The 25,566-nt window shown below is 38.4% G+C and overlaps 1 protein-coding gene across 1 annotated transcript; it reads right to left on the bottom strand.

Moving 5' to 3' along the window:
• Nucleotides 1–13,338: 13,338 nt before the first annotated feature.
• Nucleotides 13,339–23,669, bottom strand: LOC105050970 (potassium transporter 5). The gene is made up of 8 exons (XM_073243210.1): nt 23,506–23,669; nt 22,774–22,996; nt 21,111–21,161; nt 18,218–18,478; nt 18,068–18,120; nt 16,707–16,821; nt 16,359–16,613; nt 13,339–14,551 (listed from the first exon to the last, which is right to left on the bottom strand). Exons 1-8 carry the CDS (start codon nt 23,665–23,667, stop codon nt 13,476–13,478), a joined length of 2,196 nt encoding a protein of 731 aa, XP_073099311.1. The 5' UTR covers nt 23,668–23,669; the 3' UTR covers nt 13,339–13,475.
• Nucleotides 23,670–25,566: the final 1,897 nt, after the last annotated feature.

Raw genomic sequence — 25,566 nt, 5'->3', positions numbered from 1 at the left:
GTTGATGGCTCCACCGAATGAATGGGAAACTGACTGAAACTAAAGCCGGCATTCGACTTCCCGACTTACAAGTTAAAACTGCACTTGTAAATACAATTCCTCCCATTTGATTCATTCACTGGCATTGGCATTCACTTGCTAGCTGGCGGCTAAATTGATGAATTCATTTCAATTAAGGAAAATATCCACTTTCTGTTTGTCGATTTCAGACTGACCTGATTGATATGTGATTCGGATATGACTCTAAAATCCAGCTTGTTGAATATTTCAAGTCGATCTGAGGTTCACAGATTTAACCGGTCATAACTAAATACTTGGTTTAAACTAAAGTTGCACTAATATTATGCACATCCAAAATACATGATTTTGAAAAGAGTCAAAATACTTGTTGGGATAAACCGATCGACTTCCATAAATCGACTGATCTTCAGTACAGACCGACCGACACCCAATTTTGGCCTCACAAATAGACATGACTTAGGTCAACTGACTACCGACTCCGACTTCAACTCAACAATAGCCGACCGATCGAACATACAACTCTGACTCTACATCGGTTGAATATACGGTTCCAACTCTTCATCGATCAATTGAACGAACTGCACCGACCTATTACCGACTGATCGACTAATGATTCGACTACTATCGATTTACAGCGGATGACTTAGACCATCGATATAACAGAACTACTAGCCGACAGTCGCTCATAGATTCTATCGACATATGGTTGGTTAGTTAACTCAAATATACCAAAACCATCACGAACGGTCACCGGCCTCACATCATAGCGCTATAATTGAGAAATTAATGACCCATTATGTGATTATGGCCCAATGATTTAGTGTCATAAAATACGGGACCACGTCCGACGGTTATAAGAACCTCGTCTATAAAAGAGGATAAGAAAAATGAGACTGGTAAGCTACTTCTGGTCAGAACTTTGCTACTCTGAATATTGACATCTACTGTTCACCAACTTTTCTCTCTAACTTAAGTATCGAAGGGTCTCCATTGGACACAAATTCGGTTAGTGCAGATGTTGTCTTGCAGGTGTTCGTTCCCGACGACAAGCGATGGAGAGTTGGCCGCAACAGATTGACGCGCTAGGTAGGAGAAAAAAGAGATAATATTCACCATGGCAAAAATCAGAGCCCAACATTCGACTGCAACCAGATCAACGAGACACTCTTCCTATCGGGAAGAGATTCCTTCCCCTTCTCCAGTAGCAGAGTCTAGTTCTTCACGTCCAGTGGTCACCACGGGCGTCTAGATCGTCGCACTCATGCAGCAGATGACTGTTCTTACGAAGACGGTCAGAAGCCTCCGACAGCAGTAGACTCAACCACCATAGCCACCAGTGGAGCAACTGATGGCGCAATCGATGCCATCCAGGCACAGCCACCGTCATCCATGGCGGTCACAATCTCCTTCACCAGGATGACCATCTCGGCTCTCTCATCAGGACGAGCAGCGGCACTCGTGGCACTCTCGATGCGCCACCCACCATTCACGACGTTCCTCTCCTTCTCAATTAGATCGAGCAAGGAAAGAAAAGCGACTGTGAACACCGTCTGCTTCCCCCTCTAACTCATCGAGAGGTTTCACCTCCATAGTTTTCCAACGGTGACTTGATGATTATGAACGTAAATTTCAAGAGATCATCACCAACTTACTCAGCTTCAAGTGGAAGATCGGAAGTCCTCCAATGATTATGACTTCCACACCACCCAGTCGCTTTCTCGGCACATCTTGAACCAACCGATCCCATCTCGATTCAAGATGCCTCAGGTGGATCCATATGACGGATCCACTGATCCGATCGATCACTTTGAGAGCTACAAGACTTTCATGACAATTCAAGAGGCAACCGACGCCCTTCTATGCATCAACTTTTTGACCACACTTCAGAAAGCTGCTCGAGCTTAGTACTCCGAACTTCGATCGGGAAGCATCCACTCTTTCGGATAGTTGGAACATTCTTTCATAGCTCACTTCAGCACCAGTCGAGGGCTGCCACGTACTTCTGATAGTCTCTTCTCGAAAGAGAGACCAAAATACTCCAGAATTTTGTGGTCCGATTCAACGCGGCCATACTCGAGATCAAGGATCTCAATGAAAATATGGTCATATCGGCCATAAAAAGAGGTCTGAGGGGGTCTCGATTCACGTATTCACTGGACAAGACTCTCCCTCGGATGTATGCTAAACTCTTGGAATGCATGTACAAGTACATGCATGTGAACAAAGGAGCCTCTGACCGACGTCAAACCGAAAGCAAAGGTCAGAAGAAGAAGCAGAACAATAGTGGGGCTCCAGCCGAATCAAATAGGCCCCCAACTAATAAGTGAACCTCATCCTGACGATGGAGTCCAAGGCCGATGTATAACAGGTATGACTCCTATACCCCTCTTTCTGCTCCACGTGCACAGATCCTCATAGAGATCGAAGGGGCAGAATATCTACGGCACCTTCCACCGATGAAAATGAGGAACCACGATCGAAGGAAGTATTATCAGTTTCACCGTGACCAGGGCCACGACATCGAACACTGCATCCAGCTCAGGGATGAAATAGAGACCCTGATACGACGAGGCTACCTCAAAAAATATCAGAGGGATCCGCTGACTCAACCTCCAGCCGACTGAGAAAGCTGTAAATAATTAGCCGACTGCGGGAGTCATCAATATAATCTCCAGACGACTGAACTGAGGGATAACTCCCGAAGAAGAGTCGGCGAAATGACAACAACTCAATGTAATAACTTTTCTGGAAGAGGATGTTCGGAGAATTCAAACTCCTCACGACAATGCTGTTGTTGTTTCAACAATTAGCTAATAAAAGTATGATGGATGTTTTATTCTATTCAACTTCCTTCCGAATGTAATTACTCGGAGAATCAACTACTTTAGTGTCGACTATATTTTGATCCTCTTACAAAAATCGACGTCCCGACTGTGATTTTAAAGCAACATCAAGTATGCAGGCTTTCACTGTAAAAAATCAGAAGATCGACTATCTCGACACCGAATATACTTCGGCTTTCACCATAAAAGTCAGAGGATCAACTATCTCAACACCGACTACATTCTGGTTTCCTTGCAGAACTGACTTATCGACTATAACTGGAGGCCAGTGCCGGCGACGCAGACTTTCTCCACAAAAGCCGCACTGCCCTCATAGTCAGCTCTCCATTGAAGTAGCTGGCTAATTTGCCAACTTAGTATCAACTAAGAAAGGCAAAATGCCAAAACAATCAAGATCGGATTGAAATTATACCGACATGGCTATGGCCAGTCGAGGGATATTGGGCTTGCCGCCGATTATCAAACAATACGACTTATAAATTCGATCAAGCTTTAGGTAATGGATATTCGACTTACCATCATTATCCTAACTAAATACGTCGGAAACTATGCGACTAGCAGATACTACAAAGTCTGCAAAATTATTGGATCTACGATCTACATTCAGAGGTTATTCTACAAACATATATTGCAGACTTGACGATACAGAAGAGCATCTTAGAACAGAAGTACTTCTTTCATTATCAAAAAGAGAGGTTACAAAATTGGACCAAAGTCCAATTACATCTTTTGTTATAAGAAGAGAAACCAAAGAAAACACCGACTAATCTTCGTCGTCGCCTTTTGTTCCACTGAAGAATCGGCAGGCCCACCTTGAATCGGCTTCTTCGACAAACTCCACCTTCTAGCTCGGGAGACGATACGACTCGAGTTGAGCTGTGAAGATGATTGATCGATCACATTGCTCGACCAATCACATCAACCGCTTGACCCACTCGTACGGGAACAGAGAGGGTCTCATCCGATCGACGACCACACCCTCCTTGTATAAGAGTTAAAGGAGGGCTTTAGATTTTTGTCCACCACCGAAGATGACCTTGATCGTGCAGCTGAGATGGGGATGCGGGATATAGGGTAACGGATCGTTGACCCCACCATCGGCACCAGGAGTGAAAAGCTGATGACAGCCTGCAACACAATGCTGCTTTTGAAACTGACCAACAGTCGGATCCGAGAATGAGAGAACTTTCGGACCCGACAGGGAGTCGTTGGCCGGAATCTCCGACCAACCATCCGTTGCAAGAATCTCACCCATCAGAAGAACTATCAAAGATACAAAGAAACTTAAAAAAAAAATGATAAAGAATGTTTTCGCACAAGAGCAGCTCTCTGATAGAGCTCTTCGCCAGAAGAGACAACAGCAAGGTAAATACTTGGCTGACAGCGGCCTTTTATATAGAGGAACGCCCAACGGCCCGGATGAAAGCAGTCAGATCGAGACAACGTCGGATGACGATACGTGGTAATATCCGAATCCGTCATCGATCCGACGGTTCAACGCACCTGCACTAGATTAAACCACGTCACCTCCATCTGCATGTACAGCTCTGACTCAATAACATCCTGACATGTGGCGGAAATCTACATGTCAGAATCAAATCACACGAGGCCAGTTTGCCTTCTCGATATAACACCTGACGCTGGCTTACCTTCCGCAAACGATGCCTGACACCAAATCTTCCTGCTGATGCGATAGCTCAAAGATGAGGCCGTACTCTGGAGAATGTGGTGGCAGAGTCGGGATTCGACATGATAGACAACAACTCCTTTCATCCAAAATAACTGACCACGTGGTGATGCACACGGCGACTCACCATTGGACTCAGAAGTGGAGGGGCAACTATTAGGATAAACCGACCGACCTCCATAAACTGACTGATCTCCAGCGCAGACCGACTAACACCCAACTCTGGCCCCACAAACAGACATGACTCAGGTCAACCGACTACCAACTCTGACTCATCAACAGCCGACCGACCGGACATACAACTTCAACTCTATATTGACTAAATATACGGTTTCAACTCTTCATCGACTAATTGAACGAACCGCACCGATCTATTGCTAGCTAACCGACTAATGATTCGATTACTACCAATCGACAGCAGATGACTTAGACCATCTATATAATAGAACTACTAGCCGACGATCGCTCATGGATTCTACCGATATATGGTCGGTTAGTCAACTCAGATATACCATAACCATCACGAATGGTTATCGGCCGCACATCATGGCACCATAATTGAGAAATTAATGACCCACTACGTGATTATGATCCGATTATTTAGCATCATAAAATACGGGACCACGTCCGATGGTTACAAGAACCTCGTCTATAAAAGGAGGTAAGAAAAATAAAATTAGTAAGCCACTTCTGACCAAAACTCGGCTACTCTGAATATTGAAATCTACTGTTGACCAACTTCTCTCTTTAACTTAAGCATCGGAGGGTCTCCGCCAGACACAAATCCGATCAGTACGGATGTTGTCTTGTAGGTGTTCATTCTCGACGACAGAAGATGGAGAGTTGGCCGCAACAATACTGATAAAAATACATGTGCTAGGCTTTGAGTATCAAGGTTTATTAATATGGTCGAAATGCAGACAAAGCCAAAGCCATAACAGAAGAGTTCCCATTATAACATTAAAATGTTTTATTAGTTTTATTTATGTACCCTTTAATTATAATGATATATAACTAAGTGGCATCTAGATGCACACACATATATACACAGATATAGATGTTAAGAATGGTTGGAAATATATTTCACAATGAATCACATAGAGAAAATTTTCATTTCATCTATATGTTTGATAAGCATAAGTGGATACACGCATCAATATGGCATAAGATGTAGTTAAGCATGATATTTACATCTTCCCATGTATTGTGAGATTAATTTATATCAGCATGACATCTTAAAGCATCGCATGCACCTTCGTCTATCATCTTACGAATTTGGATTAATTTTTAGTTTGTTCATCTATCCTTTTCATTTCAAGGTTTATGGCTTTAGTTTAATAAACTGCTCAATCTATATTTTATTGCCTACTAGATGCCAGTTTACTCCGTCTCCCACCCGGATCCGATGTGCATCAAACAGGGGTATGAATCTTAACATACCTGAACCTGATCCAAAGACCCGATAATATTTTAAAATATTTGACCTAGAAGTTTGGAGCCAGCCGGATAACACCCGTTAGAGTGGTTGGGCCCAACATTATAAGCTGGCTGAACTTATGTCTTGAGCATCCCGGGCATCTTTTGACTGTGGTCTTTTGATGTGAAATTTTTGTGTGCCGCGGACGGTATAAAAAAATCTGTTACGAGGTGCATCTCATTCGATTGATTCGTATAGTTATTATTTTTTAATATATATTTAATATTTATAATTAATTTTTTTATTTAAAAAATTTATATGATAAAAATATTTTTATTTTTTAAAAAATTATGTCATCTTGTGATATAATATAGTTCAGGATATCATAATATGATTTAAAAAATCATAATATGAGAAGGATATTTTTATCCAACCATCTTTCAACGTGGATTTAATATTTGTAGATTGATTTTTTTATTTAAAACTTTTTAATGATGAAAATATTTTTATTTTTTAAAAAAAAATTATATATTCTGTTCATATTATGGATAAGGCTGCAAACGGATTGGGTTGATCCGTGATCCGACCCGATCCGATCCGGTTAGATCCGACCCGAATCCATTTAAAAGATCCATGGAGCCGGGTCGGGTTTAAAAGTTGGACCCGTTCATCTTTCCGAATCGGATCTGGATTTTTTGAATTTAGATCTGACCCAATCCAACCCGACCCGTGGAGATTTTTGGATTAATTTGAATCTCCAGATACATGACCCGATCCGATTCGACCAGAACTGGATCCAAATATAGGATCCGAACTTAGTTAGAATAGCTCACCCAAATAAGAATTTAGGCTTAGGCCAAAACAGTGACTCACCCAAATTCTTTCTTAAATCTCTTATTAAAATCTTTAATACTGTCACATTGCCACAAGATCATTAATGCACTACACAAGAAATGCCATTCTTACAGCTAACCTCGAAACTTCTCTAAAAGTCCTTCCACAAACATAAAGTAAACTGGGAACATACCAACAGTTGTTCATAATTAAAATATCCAATTACTTGTTTACTGTTGTACATTACTGTTGCCTTAGGGATGGTATACAATATCCACTATTAATGGGTGAAGTGAGAAGATGCGGGATGGGAGGAAAGGAGAGGAGAGAATATCTATATGAAAAGGTAGACATGGCCATACTATTTTGCTGTCGACGGGATCACTAATTTCATTTTATGTAGATTTTTAAACCCGTGACATGATCCGATCCGAATTAGACCCGAATCGGACCCGTATTTAATGGATTGGAATGGATTATATATGGATCCGATCCGATCTGAATGATCCAATGGGTCAATAAATTCGGCCATGGACCCGATCCGATCCGATCTGATATTTTATTGGGATGGGTATGGGTCAAATATAAAGATCCGATAAAGAAATCGGATCAGATCGGGATCACTCAAGATCTGATCAGATCCGATCCATTTGCAGGCCTAATTATGGACACAGAATATCATAATATGGATATAAAATATTATAATTTTTTTAAAAAATAAAAATATTTTTATCATATAAAATTTTTAAATAAAAAAATAATCTATATATATATAAAAAATAATACTATAACGTCAGGTTTCGTGCACCGTCCGTGGTGCATAAAGAGTTTGGTGTGTCCTCGATCCCCCACCACAACCCCAAAAAGGGGAAAAAAAAATAAAGAAAGGGAGTTCTCGGTGAATCCGGGTCCAAACTTAGTAGAAACCGGATCCGGTACTGCGCGATAGGTCGGTAGCACCTGTAGACGCAGATGGGCTCATCCATACCGCCACAGGTTTTTCTTCGAGCGAGCGATCTCTCTTTACGATCCGATGCGCATATCGAAAGGTAAATCCCTGATTCTGAAGCTTTTTTAATAATTCATCGAGGATTTTTTTTTTTCCATCGCAGTGATTTCTTTTTTCTTCCTGTATTTCCACAAGGGTTTCCTCTTAAGTTTGGGAACGCAATGCTTGTAAACCGTTTGATGTAATGCTTTGGAAGGATTATGGCTTGTTTGAGTAGAACTGATGTAGCGTATACCCATTTCGGTCGTTTATAGAACCAGTTGAGGTGCTTAGAGAAATGTAGATGGAAATAGTATAAGCCTAAAACTTTATAATTGCCAAGATCAATAGCAGAAATACCTGCTGCTTTGCTTTTGTTGCTTTGGTCGATATTTTTCTCATGCATTATTACTTGGTGAATGGAAAGCTAATTGCCCATGCAGGAGCTGATCAAAATGAGTTGCACAGCATTTTAGGAGCAAAAAGATGTGAAGTGTTTCGGTGAAAAGCTTACCGATATTGGTAAACCGTTAGTTGGTTTTGGGGCATATTGGACCTGTTCAATGGGCAGGCCATGCCAGGTTCGGGCAGGGCTCAACGAAAGATAAAAGTGAAATTAGTCAGGCGCCGAGCCGGGTACTTACATATCTTGGGTCGGGCCTCGAGCTTCGTAGACCCTTTTTTCTGATTAAAATATACAAAAAAAAATTTGAAAGGAATTGGTAAGGCTTATGAACTTGTGTTTATATCATGAACACAAGTTGCATGCCCCCCCACCACCCGGCAAAAGAAAAAAAAGAAAGCAGTAGTTTCAAAATTTTGGTTCAGTCAAATGAAATTGCAAACATAGGTGAGAAAGATATTTCTCATTTAAGAAGTTCTTACTAATAAATGTGGTAGGTTTTTATTAGCAGAGGGAGACATAGTAATATCTTTTCTTTCATCATCGGGACAAATGGTAGATGAATTAAAAGGAAAGCTAAAGAGAAAATATTGATCTAAGATATTCTCAAGCATATTAGAATGTCTGCCCCCTCTTATAAAGCAAATATGGGCACATTCGAGAATTTATGGTCTAGAATAAGAGAATCATATTGCATTATGTGCTTGACTTCTTGTCCCATGGATTATGGTCATTTATTCTTACTTGAGCTTTAGATTGTCCAGCCAATCCATCATCACCTCTCCATGATGATAACCTTGTTGTGGATTACAAGTAGACTATTATTTGGATGATATAGTGATTATGAATCTCATTAGGACAGAACCTAGTTTCATATGTTATTCCCCAACTTGTGCAGCTTGCCCTGCAGAATTGATAAAACCTTTTCTTCCTGCCTGAAGTCTCTCCTCATGAAATTGCAGATGTTAATAACTACTTTATTGATAATAAAGGAATTGTTCTCTGCCACCACTTCAGTTTCTCCGTTAGATACATCACCCCATTCTTCAGATCTTTGTGAATGAACTGTTTCTCATTTTCAGCCGACTGGGTTTGACCAACAGCAATTTTGCCTGAAGAGTTTGTTGAGCATTGATTGTCCTATAATGAATAGATCTTGAAGAGAAATTAGGTGAATTTCATGGTTTCAGTGTTTCTTCGGTGGGCACTGGTGGACAATCCTGATCTTCATTGCTTGGTGTCATTTGTTTCAAATGCAGAGCTTGCAAGGTTTGCTGCCTCGTGCAGAGGATCACTTTGCCTAGCAGGCCCACTTTCAAAAAGTACTTGTGGTGGACAAATTGTTTCAGTTGCTGAATGAGCAAATTTCCGAATTCCTTGGCCTCTTCAAAAACATCTTTATATCTATAGCGTACCACACATTGGAACATTCTACAGTCTCTTGGCCCAGCCTGTCTGAAAAGACAGTGTTCCTGCATTTCCACTTCACTTATTGGCCAGTGTTTCGCTGACACAAACATGAGGACAGAATGGATGGGGGTATTTTCTCAACAAAGTGGGAAAATATAGGTGCAATGCCTTGCACAAGTTCTGAGTATAGGAGACCAATTCTAGGTATCCTTCTTACATCTTGTTTCAAGACCAATTCTGCTGTGTAATCACTTGATACTTTGTTTTTGAGCTCAAACTTGTATCTTTTTGTGTATATAGTGCCAGATACCCATTATGTGCATCATGAAAAATGAGGCCAGTGGTAGAAAACCAGCATCTACAAAGTTGTACAGAAGTGAAGATATATACACGATCTCTATAATAGTGTACACAGAGAAGAACAGTACAATCCACCAAATCTTTGTTTCCCATATGAAAAGCATGATGGCTGTGACCATGAGTGTTGCAATGAGCATAACAGAAACCACTGGGAATCCTGCGAAAGGAGCTACAAAATTTCCAGAGGTGTTTTGACAAACAAAGCAGAAAAGTTAGCAGCAACTGAAATAAATGTTTGATGTGTCAATTATCATTTGTTCAGTCCTGTGTAACGTTTTGAGATGCCACATCCTAATACCTTTTACTTGATTCTTATACTAGTATATTGATTATTGATTGATCTTATCCTAATGCCATCTTCTACATCTTTCTAAATTTAGGGAAGTGGTGAAGGGTAATGCTGGCCTTTTTATGCCACTGATAACTAAGACCATTTATTATTTTGATGAAGAACCTCAATAAGTTTGCCTTTTCTCTTTTTCTTCTCATTGAAATTTCTAAGTGGAGGTGGGGGGATGTTGATATTTGCCTTTTGATTGTGTATATTGATGATATTGTGATTACAGGGAGCGACGCACAGGGTATTTCTTCACTAAAGGAGTTTCTTCAGGCAAGTTTTCAAACAAAAGATTTGGGACAACTGAAATACTTTCTTGGGATTGAACTAGCTTACTCAAAAAAAGATATATTTCTTTCTCAAAGAAAGTATGTTCTAGATCTTTTAACAGATATTGGTCTACTTGGAGCAAAGCCTTGCGAAACTCCTATGGATCCAAATATCAAACTTGTAGTAGATGAAGCAGAGATGTTTACTGGACCAGAGAAATACAGAAGACTTGTTGGAAAACTCAACTACCTCACAATCACTCGACCAGACATTGCATTTCCTGTGAGTGTATTGAGTCAGTTCATGATAGCGTCCACTACTGTACATTGGGATGCCTTAATCCGTATAGTGAGATACTTAAAAGGAACCCCAGGAAAGGGTATTGTGTATGGAGATCATGGTGGTATACAGATTGAGGGGTTCACTGATGCTGATTGGGCAGGTTTGCTTAATGATAGGAAGTCTACAACAGGATATTGTGTATTTATGGGAGAAAATTTAATATCTTAGAAGAGTAAGAAACAAAATATAATCTCTCGGTCAAGTGCAGAATCAGAATACTAGGTCATGGCATAGACAATATGTGAATTGATGTGGATTCGATATTTTCTAGAAAAGATTGATCTTATAGATTCTTCTCCTATGAAGCTGTGGTGTGATAATCAGGCAGCTATGCATATTGCATCAAATCCAGTGTTTCATGAGAGGATGAAGCACATCGAAGTTGATTGTCACTTTGTAAGGGAGAAAATTCAGCAAAAGCTCATTTCCATCAAATCCAATGTTTTATGAGAGGACGAAACACATCGAAGTTGATTGTCACTTTGTGAGGGAGAAAATTCAGCAAAAGCTCATTTCTATCAGTTACATACACTCAGAGGATCAACTAGCCGATTTATTTACAAAGAGTCTTACTCGGACTAGGATTGATTATATTTGTGACAAGCTGGGCATGATTAATATCTATGCTTCAGCTTGAGGGGGGGTGTTAAGAATAAAATATAGAATCATGGTGAATATTATAATGAGTTGTCAAGATCATGACTACTATGGTAAGCATGACCTCAAAGATTTCAAGATCAGAATATCATGACTATTATGGTCAGAATATCATGGCTATTCTCAAAGATTTCAAGATCAGAATATCATGGTTGTTATGGTCAGAATATCATAGCTATTATAGTCGTAAATATCATGGCTATAATGGTAGTGATTATTATAGAGATTCCAAGATCAAATTTACCATACTTATTTGATTATTAGACACAATTGTATAGCTTCCATATGTGTTTGGATATAATTGTAAAGATACCATAGTAGCAATTCTCTTTTAGTCTATTTAAAGAGTTGTATTCATGGAGATGAAAATAAGAAATACAAAATTATCTTTTCCATTAATAATATTGAATAGAAATTTTTTAGAGAAATGCTTGGGACATTTTTATTCGATATTTATTGAATCGAGATCTCAATCATTCATAAAGTTCAATTGTATAGTTATATATAAGTTAATGAAATTGAAAACATATGTATATAACTATATAAATAACTTGTATGAAATATGAATATGAATTATGTATTTATATATCAAGTTAAGAGGGGTTAAGTCAAGTTGGATCAGATTTGGGTTCAGTTAGGGTTGGGTTGAAAGTCAACCCTAACCCAGACCTACTTGAGGTCAGGTTAGGATCGTTAAGCCCAAGCATTAAGTTTATAAAACCTCAACCCAACCCTATCCAATGGGTGGGCTGGGCAGGCAGGTCTGGGATGAGCCCAATCGAACTTGTGCCATCCTGTACACTCGTCTGTATGAATTAGGATGCATGACCTTGAGCTTCCCTGTGGGGGTAGCTTTGAGGCTGATAATCCACCAACCCAAAACAAAACCAATCCAAAATTTAGGGTTTGAGCCTAGAAAATAGGCCCAATAAGCTACCCCACTGGGTCTGTATTACAAAATCAGAAACAAAGTTTTATTAAGTTTAACTTGCCATACACCAAGCAACCCAAATCTGAAGCTCCATAAATAAATATAAATTTATGCATATTGCATGTTCTTTATGTCATTAATTAATATCATCATAAATTATTGAAGTTCTCTTGTTGAATTGTTACTTAAGTAAAATATACCTACATGAAGTTCCTTACTGCACTGGAGAACGAGGAATTTGATTACCTCCATTATTGGAGGAGACTAAAATTATTTTCCTCCCTGATGAATGATCTACAAGCCAGTGCTATTGCAAGTTGACTATACATTCCAGTCTCTTTCATTAAAGAATATTTTTGGTTATTATAATGTGTTAGTCCAGTTCCTAATGCAATTATGAAAGCCAGGTCTTGCTCTTCATTTTTCTCATGAGGGACTGTTAGAATATTAACACCAGAATATTATAGTGGTCTGGAATCATATGGTCTGTTTTTCTCGAATAAATGTAAGGTGGTCTGTTTTCCACATATTTGGTTAATCTTTCTATTTTAAAAGATTTTGGTGACTAAGTTTGGTAGGTTGTCACCATTTCTTTTTTTCAGAAGCAATAAGAAATCTGTAAATGACATATTGATCTATAAATCTGAAGTCTGTTTTCTCTCATCATGGGAACAACTGGGCTGATGGCCAAAGAGAAATTATTGAAATAATATATCTTCAAGCATATCATAATGCATGCCTCTTAATCTCTATATTATACCTTAGGAGTCCAAAGTATACAGAAGCATAGTTGTGTGATTGATTTCTTTTCACATGGAATTCTGGTCATTTATTGTTACAGGAGTTTTTGGCTTTACCAGCCAACCCATCATCAGTTGCCATAAACTATAGCACAGTTCACACTGTTGTGGAATACAAGTGGGACATTATCTGGATAATACTGTGACAACTGACAATGAAGCTTGTTTGGATGTTCTAGATTTCATATGTCATTCCCACCTTGAGCAGCTTGCTGCGTGGAATTGACAAAGCCTTTTCTCCCTGCCTGATGTTTCTTCTTATGAAATTGTAGATGTAGTTGACCACTAATTTCTTGACAATAGAGGAATTATTCTCTGCTACGACTTCAGCTTCTGCCAATAGATATACCACCCCCTTCTCCATTTCTTTCTGAACAAACTGTTTCTCCTCTTCAACTGATGGAATCTGTGCAACCGTATTTCTGCCAGAAGAGTTTGTTGAGCATTTGCTGATACCATAATGGATAGATCTTGAAGAGTCATTAGGTGAACTTTGTGGTCTCATTGTTTCCTCAACATGCACTGTGGATGATCCTGATCTTTGTGGCTTGGTTTCGCTTGTTTCAAGCTCCGAGCTTGCAAGGTTTTCTCCCTCAGGGAGTGGATCACTTTGCTTAGCAGGTCCACTTTCAATAAAGAAGTACTCATGGTGGATAAACTGCTTCAGTTGTTCAATGAGCAATAGTTCAAATTCCTTGGCCTCTTCCAGAACATCATTATATCCATAGCGTACCACACATCGGAACATTCTGTAGTCTCTGGGTCCAATTTGTCTGAAAAGAAAGCGTTCTTCCATTTCCACTCTACTGATTGGCAAGTGCTTTATTGAAACAAAGACAAGAACAGAATGAATGGAGGGTATTTTCTCAACAAAGTGGCTGAATATGGGTGGGATGCCTTGGACGAGCTCGGAGTATAGAAATCCAACCCCTGGTATCCTTCTTACATCTTGTTTCAAGGCTAATTGTGTTATGTAATCCCTTGAAACTATGTGTTTGAGCTCGAATTTGTATCTTTTTACATGCACATAGTGCCATATACCCATTATTAGCATCATAAAAAATGAGAAGGCCAGTGGTAGGAATCCACCATCTACAAACTTGTATAGGACTGCAGATAAATATAGGATCTCTATTGCACTGAACAGTGAGAAGAACAATATAATCAACCAAATGTTCGTTTTCCATATGACGATCATAATAAGTGTGACCATGGATGTTGTGATCAGCATTACAGAAACCACTGCAATTCCTGCACAGGGATATATAATGATACTTTAGATGTCTCAAAAACAAAATGGAGAAGTTGGTAGAAGCTGGCATAAATTTTTATGGCGTTGATCAAATATTGAAGTGCTGCTAGCACAGGAAGTGCCAGCATAGCAGATCCTATGTCATGCCAGCCCACATGCCACACACACATACATATGTGTGTGTGTGTGTGTGAGAGAGAGAGAGAGAGAGAGAGAGAGTCTTAAGAGCCATTTTGGCTTGACACCAAGTGGCAGCAGTTGATATAAGTCGGCACAACTTGGTATGGAGCAGCTTACCTGCTATCTGATGCTGACCCAATATTATGTGCGGGTACAGACCCAGCATGAAATGTGCTGACAGGCATGGACCAGCACTTGAAAGTTGGAGCCATAGTGCTGGTATCACTACATCTTGATGTCCCTTTTGATTCTTATCCTGGTAGATTTATTATTGGTTGATGAATGTGATCCGAGTTATTTGTTTATAATTACAAAAGATCTTCTTCTGCAACTTTGTAGATCAAAGATGTGTTAAGGGCAGCAAGTGGTCTCTGTTACTGCTTGTACAGGACCTTCTTGTCTTTTTGTGGTAAAGAAACCCAATCTAGCTGCCTTTTTTCTTTTTCTTATTGAAATTTCTAGGAGAGGAGGGAAATTGTTTTTGAGCAAGACATAGGAATCTTTGACCTCCTGCAAGGGTAACCCCTTGGGGGAGTGGTGCCAAACAAGCAACAGTAATTGGCAGGAGGGAAGGAAATTCTAAAGTTTCTTTTTTATGCTCACAATTATGAGGACTACAGCTAACACCATAATTTGTTCATAAAAAATTGATGATAATACTGAGGAACACCAATTATGAATTCTCCCTGCTGGGTGGATTTGAAAACATGAAAAGTGTAGGGGATTGATCCTTGTGCCATTTCATTTTGTGAAGTTGTTTTGGTTTCTTTACCCTTGTAGATGTCAATTGGTAATGCAAGTATCAGGCATTGTGTTTGGTTCATTCTGCAAACAAACATTTTTTTTTTCCTTCTTGATATCTACTACTGCTCTTCTTTTCTGAAGTTTATGTATTCATTATTTTATCAGAGGTCTGAACCAGATCTGTCTTTTTTTTAAAAGAAAAGTTTACAATGTTGAAATAACAATAAGATTATACAAAAAACCTAGTTACATCCAAGTTAAGTTATCCAAAAAAGAAAAAAAATCAAGGAATATAATAAGGTAAAATGTGTTCTGGAAAACTTGCATATGCCTAGGAATGCCATAATTTGACATACGTGCCCTATGTTTAAGTCTTTTCTTGCCTAGTATTTGAATCTGATAATTGGTTATTAATAATAAGCTGTTGCAGATGCCAAGTAGTTATTCATGTTTCTACATTGTTTAGTAAAAGATATAAAAGAGTGGTTTCCATATAAGTTTACTGATCAAATGGTATAGGACAAGGTTCGCATGAGGTAAAGCAGAGACTCTTGAATAGCTTTCTAACATGGATTGAGTTTTTCTAAATTGGTAATTGCTTGGATTTTACTAATGGTTATCCGACTTTTTATTTTTTCCACTTCTGCTAGAGATGCATATCTCTCAGATGTGCAGTGTCATTGGTCATGACATTCCATACAAGGGGAAACATCAAAGTCCTGTACATGTGGTGTTCTAGTTGGTTTGTTCAGTTATATTTGCACAGTCATTTTAGTAAGGTTATTTTGTATATAGCTTCAGGAATCCAAATTTTCCTTCAGAAACCAAAATAAATACCCAATAGATAATTTTTATGACAAATATATGACCTTTTATACTTACCATAAGCATTTCCGATCTTTTCTGTTGTTCTGAAGCTAGCTGTCACTATTACACAGGCAGCCATGAGTCCAAAGTTTATTTCAGGAATATAAACCTGCCCTTCATATTTAGCAGAAGTGTGGAAAACTCTAACCCTTGGGAAGCATCCTAGAGCTTGTGACTGTGATATGATTGCATATGCACCAGATATCATAGCTTGGCTAGCAATGATGGCAGCAGAGACAGCCACTATAAATGTTGGCCAGAATAGTGGATCTGCAAACAATTTAAGATAATCCTTTATAACTTGTATATAAGCCAAAAATTAATTTGTAGAAATTGCCACTATTGATGCTCTAGATGCCTTACCTGGAATTGATTTGTAAAAAGTATCAGCAACTTCCTCAGGGAATTTGGTGAGATATGCAGCTTGCCCAATGTAAGCTAGTGATACTGCTGGGAGCAAAACAAAACAGAAGCTGATCTGTAATTTGAAAGAGATTTTGTTAGTGGTGTCATTCAAGATACTCATACTATGCTGCAATATAAACAATTTCTAAACCTTAGATTTCAGGTAAGTTATCTAGCTAGTAAAAAAAATTGGCAACTTTAACATAAAGCTTGTCAGCAGTATGCATACGAAGAAATGAGCCAAGACTCCGGCAAGCCAAAGTGAAACATGCATATAGTATGCCATATTTTGTTTTAAAAGATGTAGAAATTTGTGGGACATAGCCCAAGCAGCTGATACCTAACTGTGTCATGGAGAGGCCGTGATTTCAGTCGCACAAAGCCATTCTAACATTTTGAAATATTATTGATGTGAACATGTGATGTTGTTGGAGATGTTTATGATGAAAGGCACTTGACATCGAAGTTTACAGAGCTAAAATATGGTTTGGCCTCCATCCCCAGGGGCTTTAGGACATAAGTTGCATGGAGCCATGGACTTTGTATTGGTCCTTTAAGGCTTATTGTACTTTCCTTACAGGCATGCTACATGATATAATGATGGTGAAAATTAGAAGAAACCACAATTTAGTGTGTTGGTTTTTTAGGTTTCAAAATTATAAATTATTGTGTATTTCATGGTTGACAGAGCAGAGTCTACTAGCACCAAGTTAAAGGAGAATTGGTGTCAGGCTGGCAACCAGCCTTGACAACTTGGCAGAAAAGAAATTGAACCAAAAATAAGTGAGGTTCCGGTATGTAAATGGCAAGGACATGAATACTTACTGCTACTAAAATAATTACTTGTGGCCTTTAATCAAGGCTCATTCAGATGGGAACTTTGCTGAGTGAGCAAATGAACCCTTTTATGTGATCCAAAAACCCTGTAGGCAGTCGGAGTATGGGGGTTAACTTTGACCATTAACCAAAACCAAACTCTTGCCACGTGGTCGAACTCCAACATTCTTTGATGTGATGGTGACTGGATTCTATTCTCTCAAGAAGAAAAAATGGAAAAAGAAATGGTGATTATATTCTAGTGAGGGTTTTATGAGATAATGTTCCGAGGAGACTAAGAGAGATGGTTAAGGCGTGAAGGAGTAACACCCAGAAAAAGCTTCATACGAACTACAGGAGAATAAAATCACAAACTTGTAAAGCATGCTAAAAGGTGTGTGATATTATGCATATATAGAACACTTGCATCCACGTTCACTCCAACAATTTTCGTCAGACTTGGTTGGAACTGTGAAAAGAAAAAAAAAATTGTATGCCAATACCTGAATGGCTCTGACGTTAAAGTGACCCAGGTCAGCAAACATTGCTTCCGTTCCTGTTTCATACAGGTACTCTTAGTACATAAAGGGAAAAACCAGGTTAAAAACCAAAAAAAATCATAATGAGAACTAATCATTCTATTATAGAATCACCTGTAATGGCCAGCACAACACCACCAAGAGAGACCCATCCCCGTTTTCCATTTCTTTTAAAATAATCTATTATGTACTTTGGATTGAATGCACGCAAAACACCCAAATCATACTTGATTAAGTTATAGAGTCCAATACCGCCAATGAAGCTAAACCATATTAGTATGATGGGGGCAAAAGAATAACCAACTTTATCTGTGCCGAAACGTTGAATGGAAAACAGCATGATCAAGATGGCTATGGAAATTACGACAATGTTCCCTGCAGAAGAACAACAAACAAAAAGGTTAGAAGTTAGTGATAGTTGAACTGCACCACTTGGAGAGAGAAGGAAGGCTGAACAGAAAAAAAAGCATACAAAACCTGAGTTTTTATTACTGGTTAGTCCTTGAAGAAATTCTAGCTGCAGCTTTATAAATTATCCTCTTATGCTAACTAATGTTCTTTTTTGATAGCTGGACACTGCCTTCTAGAGCTAATTCTTGAGACTTGATGTTCTTGACTAGTATCATTATTTTATGTAATTTGCAATAAGACTAGAAGGAAGTTATTTTCTGTAGGATGTCATCTAGGTTGGCAAATCAATTGCAAATTTATGGGACCATCTTGGGATGCTTTCTACCTTCTTGCCAAAATATGGAAGCCTGTGGTCTCTGTTTGAAGTGATTGTTAAGTCAGTCATGTGTAGAGAGAAGCTAATTGTGCTACAGATTTTTTGGTTTAAAATTGTTCCACCAAGTACCCCAAACTGGTGGAACTTCTTCCTTCTGTATCTGACGCTGCCTCTCATCTGGACTGTTTGCTGTATGACGCTATTCTTGGCCTTAAAAGTGCAGCTTACTGTGACATCTGGTGGTTTTCATCTTCTCCTGCTGTGGTGCAATCTTCATTCAGCTGTTCAGCAGGTCTTTTCCTACTATAATATCTGGTCACTCCTACTTTGTTACATGTATTTGTATTTACTCCCTCAGTCAATATTTTTTCTTGCTGCCTCTTGTGTCTCTATCACCCTACTGGGTTTTTTGTTATATGTTACCAGTAGGGAAGACTGTTTTGGGTTGTACTAAGAGTTCCTTATAAATGAATCTTGCCTTTACCGGAAAAAAAAAAAAAAAAAGAGTACCCCAAGAGAATATCTAGTTGTTGCTTATCTGTAATTATCTGTCCTAGCCATGACATTTGTTCCTATTATCAATGATGATAGCTTGGGTAAGCAGACAATAGAACTTAAGGTTTGTCCTACTGTGTCCTTTATTTAGTAAATGATTTTCACTTACTTTTCAAAAAAAAATAGTGCAGATTGCTGGACAAATTCCTCTGATCCAATTATGATGCACCTTAATATGAAATCCTTCATATTACTCTTTAAGGACTCATCCATTTTAATTTTAATTTTATTTTCCTGGTTCTAGAAACAAGCATTGAATCATAAGCAAAAGCTCTCATCCTTCCAATAATTCCATTGACCAAGCAAACACTGTGGGAAAGAAGAGAGGCAGGGGTATTTTGGAAAAAAAAGGAAATGACCGCTTGGACAGTTGTGAAACTTAAAGCTAGAGGGTCCTGTAGGGTTGATTAATCTTAGCTATCTCTTGTGTTTTTTTTTTTTTTTTATTTTTTTTAATTTTTAATTTTTAATTTTTTTTTAAAGCTTGAGGATTTTAAAGATAACTAATTTGGATGCAAAGTCTTAAATGCCATAAGCCTGTCATATGCTCTAAATTCCACGATCACTTTCTTTAACCCGAAAGAACATCTTAACTGCATTTGCTCTCCTTTATCTATCATGTTATGGTTCATTTAATTTCATGAACATCCATTGACTAACTCTCAATCTGACATAAGGCTTCTATGAATTGGACCCATGAATTGCTGTCCAATTCCTGAATTTGAAAACCAGATGGCTAGTTGGCAAAAAGAGAGATCTTGTGCACTTTAAGCTCACACAATTGGCAAGCAACTCTTCAAGATTCCTCCTTGGAAAAAGATCTAGTTGAAGAAGAAATGAATGCAAGATTTGGAATGACATCCATCTCTAGGGCCCAATTGTAGGTCATATAGTTCCCAGTTGCTTCTTATGTGCTTTAAGCATTTAGTTTTACCTATTGAGAGATTTCAGCGTAGCCTACTTATGACATCCACAAGTCTAGAATTCTGTGCCTATAGTTAATTTTGTTAACAAATGCCTATAATTAGAGGACTCGCATGTTATATTTTTGGACCTCTTTTAGATTCTGTTATATTGGTACATTTTGACTGCCTCTCGATAAGGTTTAAATAATAAGATATGGATCCTTGCTTGCTAATGACTAATGCGCCACATACCGCATATGCCTACATACAAGCACAAGGCACCAGGAGGCAAGGCAGGCACACCAACATGGTACAATGATATAGGCCAGTACAGGTGGTACATATCGAGCAGTAAGCCTTACTGACCCGTATGAAATTCCACATTCTATACCATCTTGATTGAATGATTGGCATATAATAGTTGAATAATCTTTTTTTTTCTTTGCATAATAAGATGATATGTCACCATAAATCATTGAGCTGCTATTTAATTTATAACTCATCTGTTGTTTGAGTGCACGGATGGAGCTTTCACTAGATCAATTTGCTTGGCTTTGAAGGTATGTAATTCTTTAATTGCTCCCGATAGCCATAAAATGAAAATAAACATGTTTAGGTACTTCCATGACATGAATAAATGGGCTTTCTGTCAGTAACCTCTTAGATTCTTGTTCTTTGAAAACTCTAATACATCTGACAATTGCAAACCAAGTCCTGTCGTGGTGATGCAATTTGCTATGGTTCACTAGGTATGCTTCTCAAACTTATTTAGCAACATGAGAGTGTGGTGTACTGGTGTATTTATTTACATAGTATGTACCTTCAGTCAGGGAGGTTGCTTTCTCCTTGATTCCACTCACAGCAGATAGCACTGCAAAACACCCAAAAAAATCAATTGGTTTCTGTTGACGGCAAGTTATTAATCTATAATGGCCTGATACTGGCCATCAGATTTCCTAGAATGTCTCGTTATAAGAAGAGAAAAGAGAGGATAAAAAGTAGTTTTACTAAAGTATGTAGGTAAGAACGTCAGTCAACCATATATTTGATAGCTTTAAAAATCTCTATGTTCAATTTTCTGGTTACCATTATTTTTGAAAGTTTTAGTCCAAAACATTTGCATGTATTACTTGAATAAATTCAATTAGTTTGTCTTATTCACCTGAAATGGATGGAGTTAAGACTCCATCACCGAGAACCATTGAAGTCCCTAGGATTGTGATGAAGAAAAGCACAACCTTAGCCACTGTACTGCCCTCCAGTTTTTCTTTAACCCACTGAGCCCTCTTCATTCTGGTTGATGGTGTCTCTAATTTGTAGTTTGAGACCATTGCATCTTCAGCTTGTTGATTTGGAATCAAGCTCACGTTTGCATACCGAGATATCAGAGAGTAAAGCGCAAACGTCCCTCCTATAAGATTATTTTGATCAAGTTAAGATTGATGAGTTTAAATGGTCGAAATGTCATCTCTGTCTGTTTTTATTGTCATTATATGTGCTTGTTTCTTTTATAAACAAACTTGTTTCTACAAACTGAATCTGCCATGAGAGAAGATTTTCCAGAGTTGGAAGAACTATGCCTAGCAATTGTTCTCCTGAGCAGTTAGAAGCATCACACGTAAATCTAATGCTTCTTCACCTCCTTCCTAAGCAAGAATATGGATTTTAATCATGTCTTATGTGGATGTGTTCAGTCGGTAAGGTAGTGGAAAAGTGAATAACAAGTGAGCCAGTAATATTGCCCTAGAAGAAACAAGATATGCCTAAAAATTTTTTGTCCAGGTGATTTGCTACAGTAGAAGTTCATGCTCAAGGCCACTATTATGAAACAGAATTATAGGAGAAATAACAAACCAAAAGAAGAGTCAAGGCAAAGGTGAATGGTATTTTGGAGTTTATAGGATCGAACGAGGATTTAAAATATTAAGGTATAGACAAGTACCACTCACCAACTGGTACATTATACACCGCTGTAAAGGGGTGCTATGGCATCTGCAGAGGACATTATGGAGTAGCTGAAATGAGCGAAGAAAGAAAGAAAGTGTAAAAAGATATACCAAATAGTACAGAGAGTTACAAGGTTGACACAGGTCTGAATGGGTCAGTACAAGGTTGGTTCATCTGTCGAACCATCGTGAAAAGTGCAATGTACCGGTCACTAACCGGCATGGTGTGCACTGAGCAGTGTAGGACTGGTATAGGCAATATCTTAATCCCTGGTAAGATGTGTAATCACTTGTCAACAAAATAATAATCTTTATAGACTGTTCTAGTTATTAGTTATTAGTGAAGTTCTTGCCTTCTTCTGATGACTTCGGTCATGTTGCAGTGTCTTCAACATGAGTGTAACATTTGTAGTGACTAGAAGAATTCTTTGCATGCAGTTCTCAAAATTATTTTTGCTTTTTATTGTTGTACCATTCTCACTATCTTAAGGTATACTGTGAAATCTATCCAGACAATAGCTGGAGAGATAGACTTACCATCGCCATTATCATTAGCCCACAGGACAGTGAGGACATACTTGAGCAGAGGTATGAGAATCAAAGTGTAGAGAATGAGAGACAGGACACCCAAGAGGTCTTCTGTTTCTTTGATCCCATCTGTAAAGGTGCTTGCATAGACATATAGTGGTGATGTCCCAATGTCCCCGTACACCACCCCAATGCTCTGGAATGCTAGAAGCAGTGTCCTGCTCGAACCCATCTGCTTCAGAAGTTAAACATTACAAGGAGTTGCTTAAAAAATACAAGGCAGGCATTTATGAGCATCTCCATCCATCTAGGAATTTGAAAGAGTAGACAGACAGACGATTTCTTCTCTAAAATTTTTATTCTTTTCACTGTTGAAAACATTTTTATACCTTCTTGATTATCTTTCGCAAAGTAGCAAGCCTTAATGTTGATGAACAGCATAAATTTGTTTCTACTTTGTGAAACTTGACAAAGTCTATCATTAATGCTGCTGTTAGATGATATCAACAACATATTGATTGTCCAAGATGAGAATTTATGCAAGGCTATCAGAAGCAAAGCTTATCAATGCCTCCTAAAGAAAGTAGATATAGTTGTTTCTCATCAAAATCATCTGCCCTGTCAAATTAGTTGTTAAGCTTTTACTCATGCTCCAGTTGCATATATGATCAATATGCAAAGAATTATGCTTTATCTCATGAGGATATTATATGAAAGTTGGACACAATAGAAAGTTCATACCTGAGCACCATGGGTTTGAATGTTTGAGACTCTCCCTGCCTCCAAATTCAGTGAGTCAATGCGACGAAGCTTTCCCCATGATAATTTTCGTCCTTCCAAAGCATCTTCTGATTTCATAACTTTCACTCCTTTGCCACTATCATCACATGATGGATCAGCCATATCTGATACTTTGCCTTTGTTGTATGTTTATGCCATCTTTCACCTGCCTTAGCTTTATAGGCAGTGCACATATGAGGCTTACTGGTAAATGCATATTTTAATCCCCAGTTGTTGGTATTGTTGACATTTCAGCTGAAAGCTTTGTATCTCTGTGCAATATTGATGGAATCTTTCTTCTTATGCACAAGGTATTTTATTTCTGGGAGCAGAATAGCCTTTTGTATTATTGTGAGCTTTGGGATTGAAAACATCGGGCCAGTGCTTACATAATAGCATACTTCATTAGCACTTGTAATATCCATTTGCAGTTGTTTCTTATATTTGAGTTTCTTTACCTCCTTAATTTTCACCTGAATCAAGACTGTCAAGATCAAGGAAACATCATGCCAGATGTCATACACTTCATTCAAACATGTGAAATTTACAGATTCTCAAAACACAAGCATCTAGCAATTTTAGGTCCTTGGCTGTGCATACATGCAAGCATGTCTGCAAATGCATACTGCATGCATATATCGACTCGTGATAGAAATGTTGTTGTTGTTGAATTGATCTGCCACAATTTTTTACTGAAAAAACAAAATGCATCCTTACCCTAGGAGAAAAATTTAAAAAGGTGAAAGATTTATAGGTTTGTTGGCTGCTTTGAATCACTCTTGTCGTTTTAGTCAGCTTATGCTTGTGTCATTATCTCTTGTTGGAGTCATCACATGATTAAGTTTGTCTCTGACACAGAATCATCATGCCAGACAACAAAACCTCCTATGGTTTTTGCAAATTGTAGATGAAGTATAATGTATACGCATTCTCTGGTGGCAATACCAGCGAGTATTTGTTCTAGTCCAGGGTCCCTATCTGCATATATGCATTCCATGCATTTGTTAGCCCAGTTGTAAAATTAGTCTGCAATTATCTCTCTGTTTTTCCCTCAAAGCAATGTACATATATACTATTATCATGCTGAATGCCTTTCTTTTTCCCTTCAGAGCAACAGAGATCACCAAAGTGACCTTAAGCTACTAAGGTAGTCTTTCTGGTAATTGGTGTAACGCTCTACTTTCTTGACAAGCTTAAATTTGAACCGGATCTTTATTTGGCTGGTATGGACGTAGTGAAGTTTGACGATTTGCGTTTGATGTAAGAAGTAAGAACTAACTAATAGTCTTATGCATGAATTTCTACCATTGGTGATCCACTTTTGTTTAGTAACATTATTGTTGTATGACGTCCAAAAGATGCTCATCGTTTGTTGTCAATCCATTAGATTATTGTGCTTCTTGACAACTAGATTCTTGCACTCCATTGAACTAAACAGAATTCATCATGCGCGTTTTCTTTAAAAGAAAGACAAATGTCAGCAACCTGTTACCTGCAGTTGCGTGTTCTTTATGTCGGTAATTATGGTTTAAACTAGCATAAATTATTGAAGTTCTGTTGTTGAATTGTTGTTTCAGTATGATATACCTACATGAAGTTCCGTACTGCACTGGAGGAGGAACTTAAGTCCTAATTGATTGGGGGAGACTAAAATTATTTTGATGCCTGATGAATGAGCTCCAAGCTACTGCCTGCCATCGCAAGTTGACTGCACATTCCGGTCTCTTTCATTAAGGATATTTTTGGTTTTTATAATGTATTATTCCGGTTATTCTAATGCAATAATGAAAGCCAGGTCTTACTTTCGTGTTTTGTCAAGTGGGAATATCATATGGTGGTCCAGAATCATATATGTTGTTTGTTTTTCTGAGATAAACATAAGGTGGTCTGTTTTTCCACCTTTTGTTTTCAATATCGCTGCGAGTAATGATTTGTGACTTGCAATGGCTTTTCTACCGTCTTTGAACCAGTATAGAGGATATATGGGAGTCCTCTCATTGTTCCCACCTCACTGAACCATGC

This window comes from Elaeis guineensis, chromosome 9 (genome assembly GCF_000442705.2).
Source record: "Elaeis guineensis isolate ETL-2024a chromosome 9, EG11, whole genome shotgun sequence".
Taxonomy (NCBI): domain Eukaryota; kingdom Viridiplantae; phylum Streptophyta; class Magnoliopsida; order Arecales; family Arecaceae; genus Elaeis; species Elaeis guineensis.
This window is presented reverse-complemented; position numbering and strand designations above follow the sequence as displayed.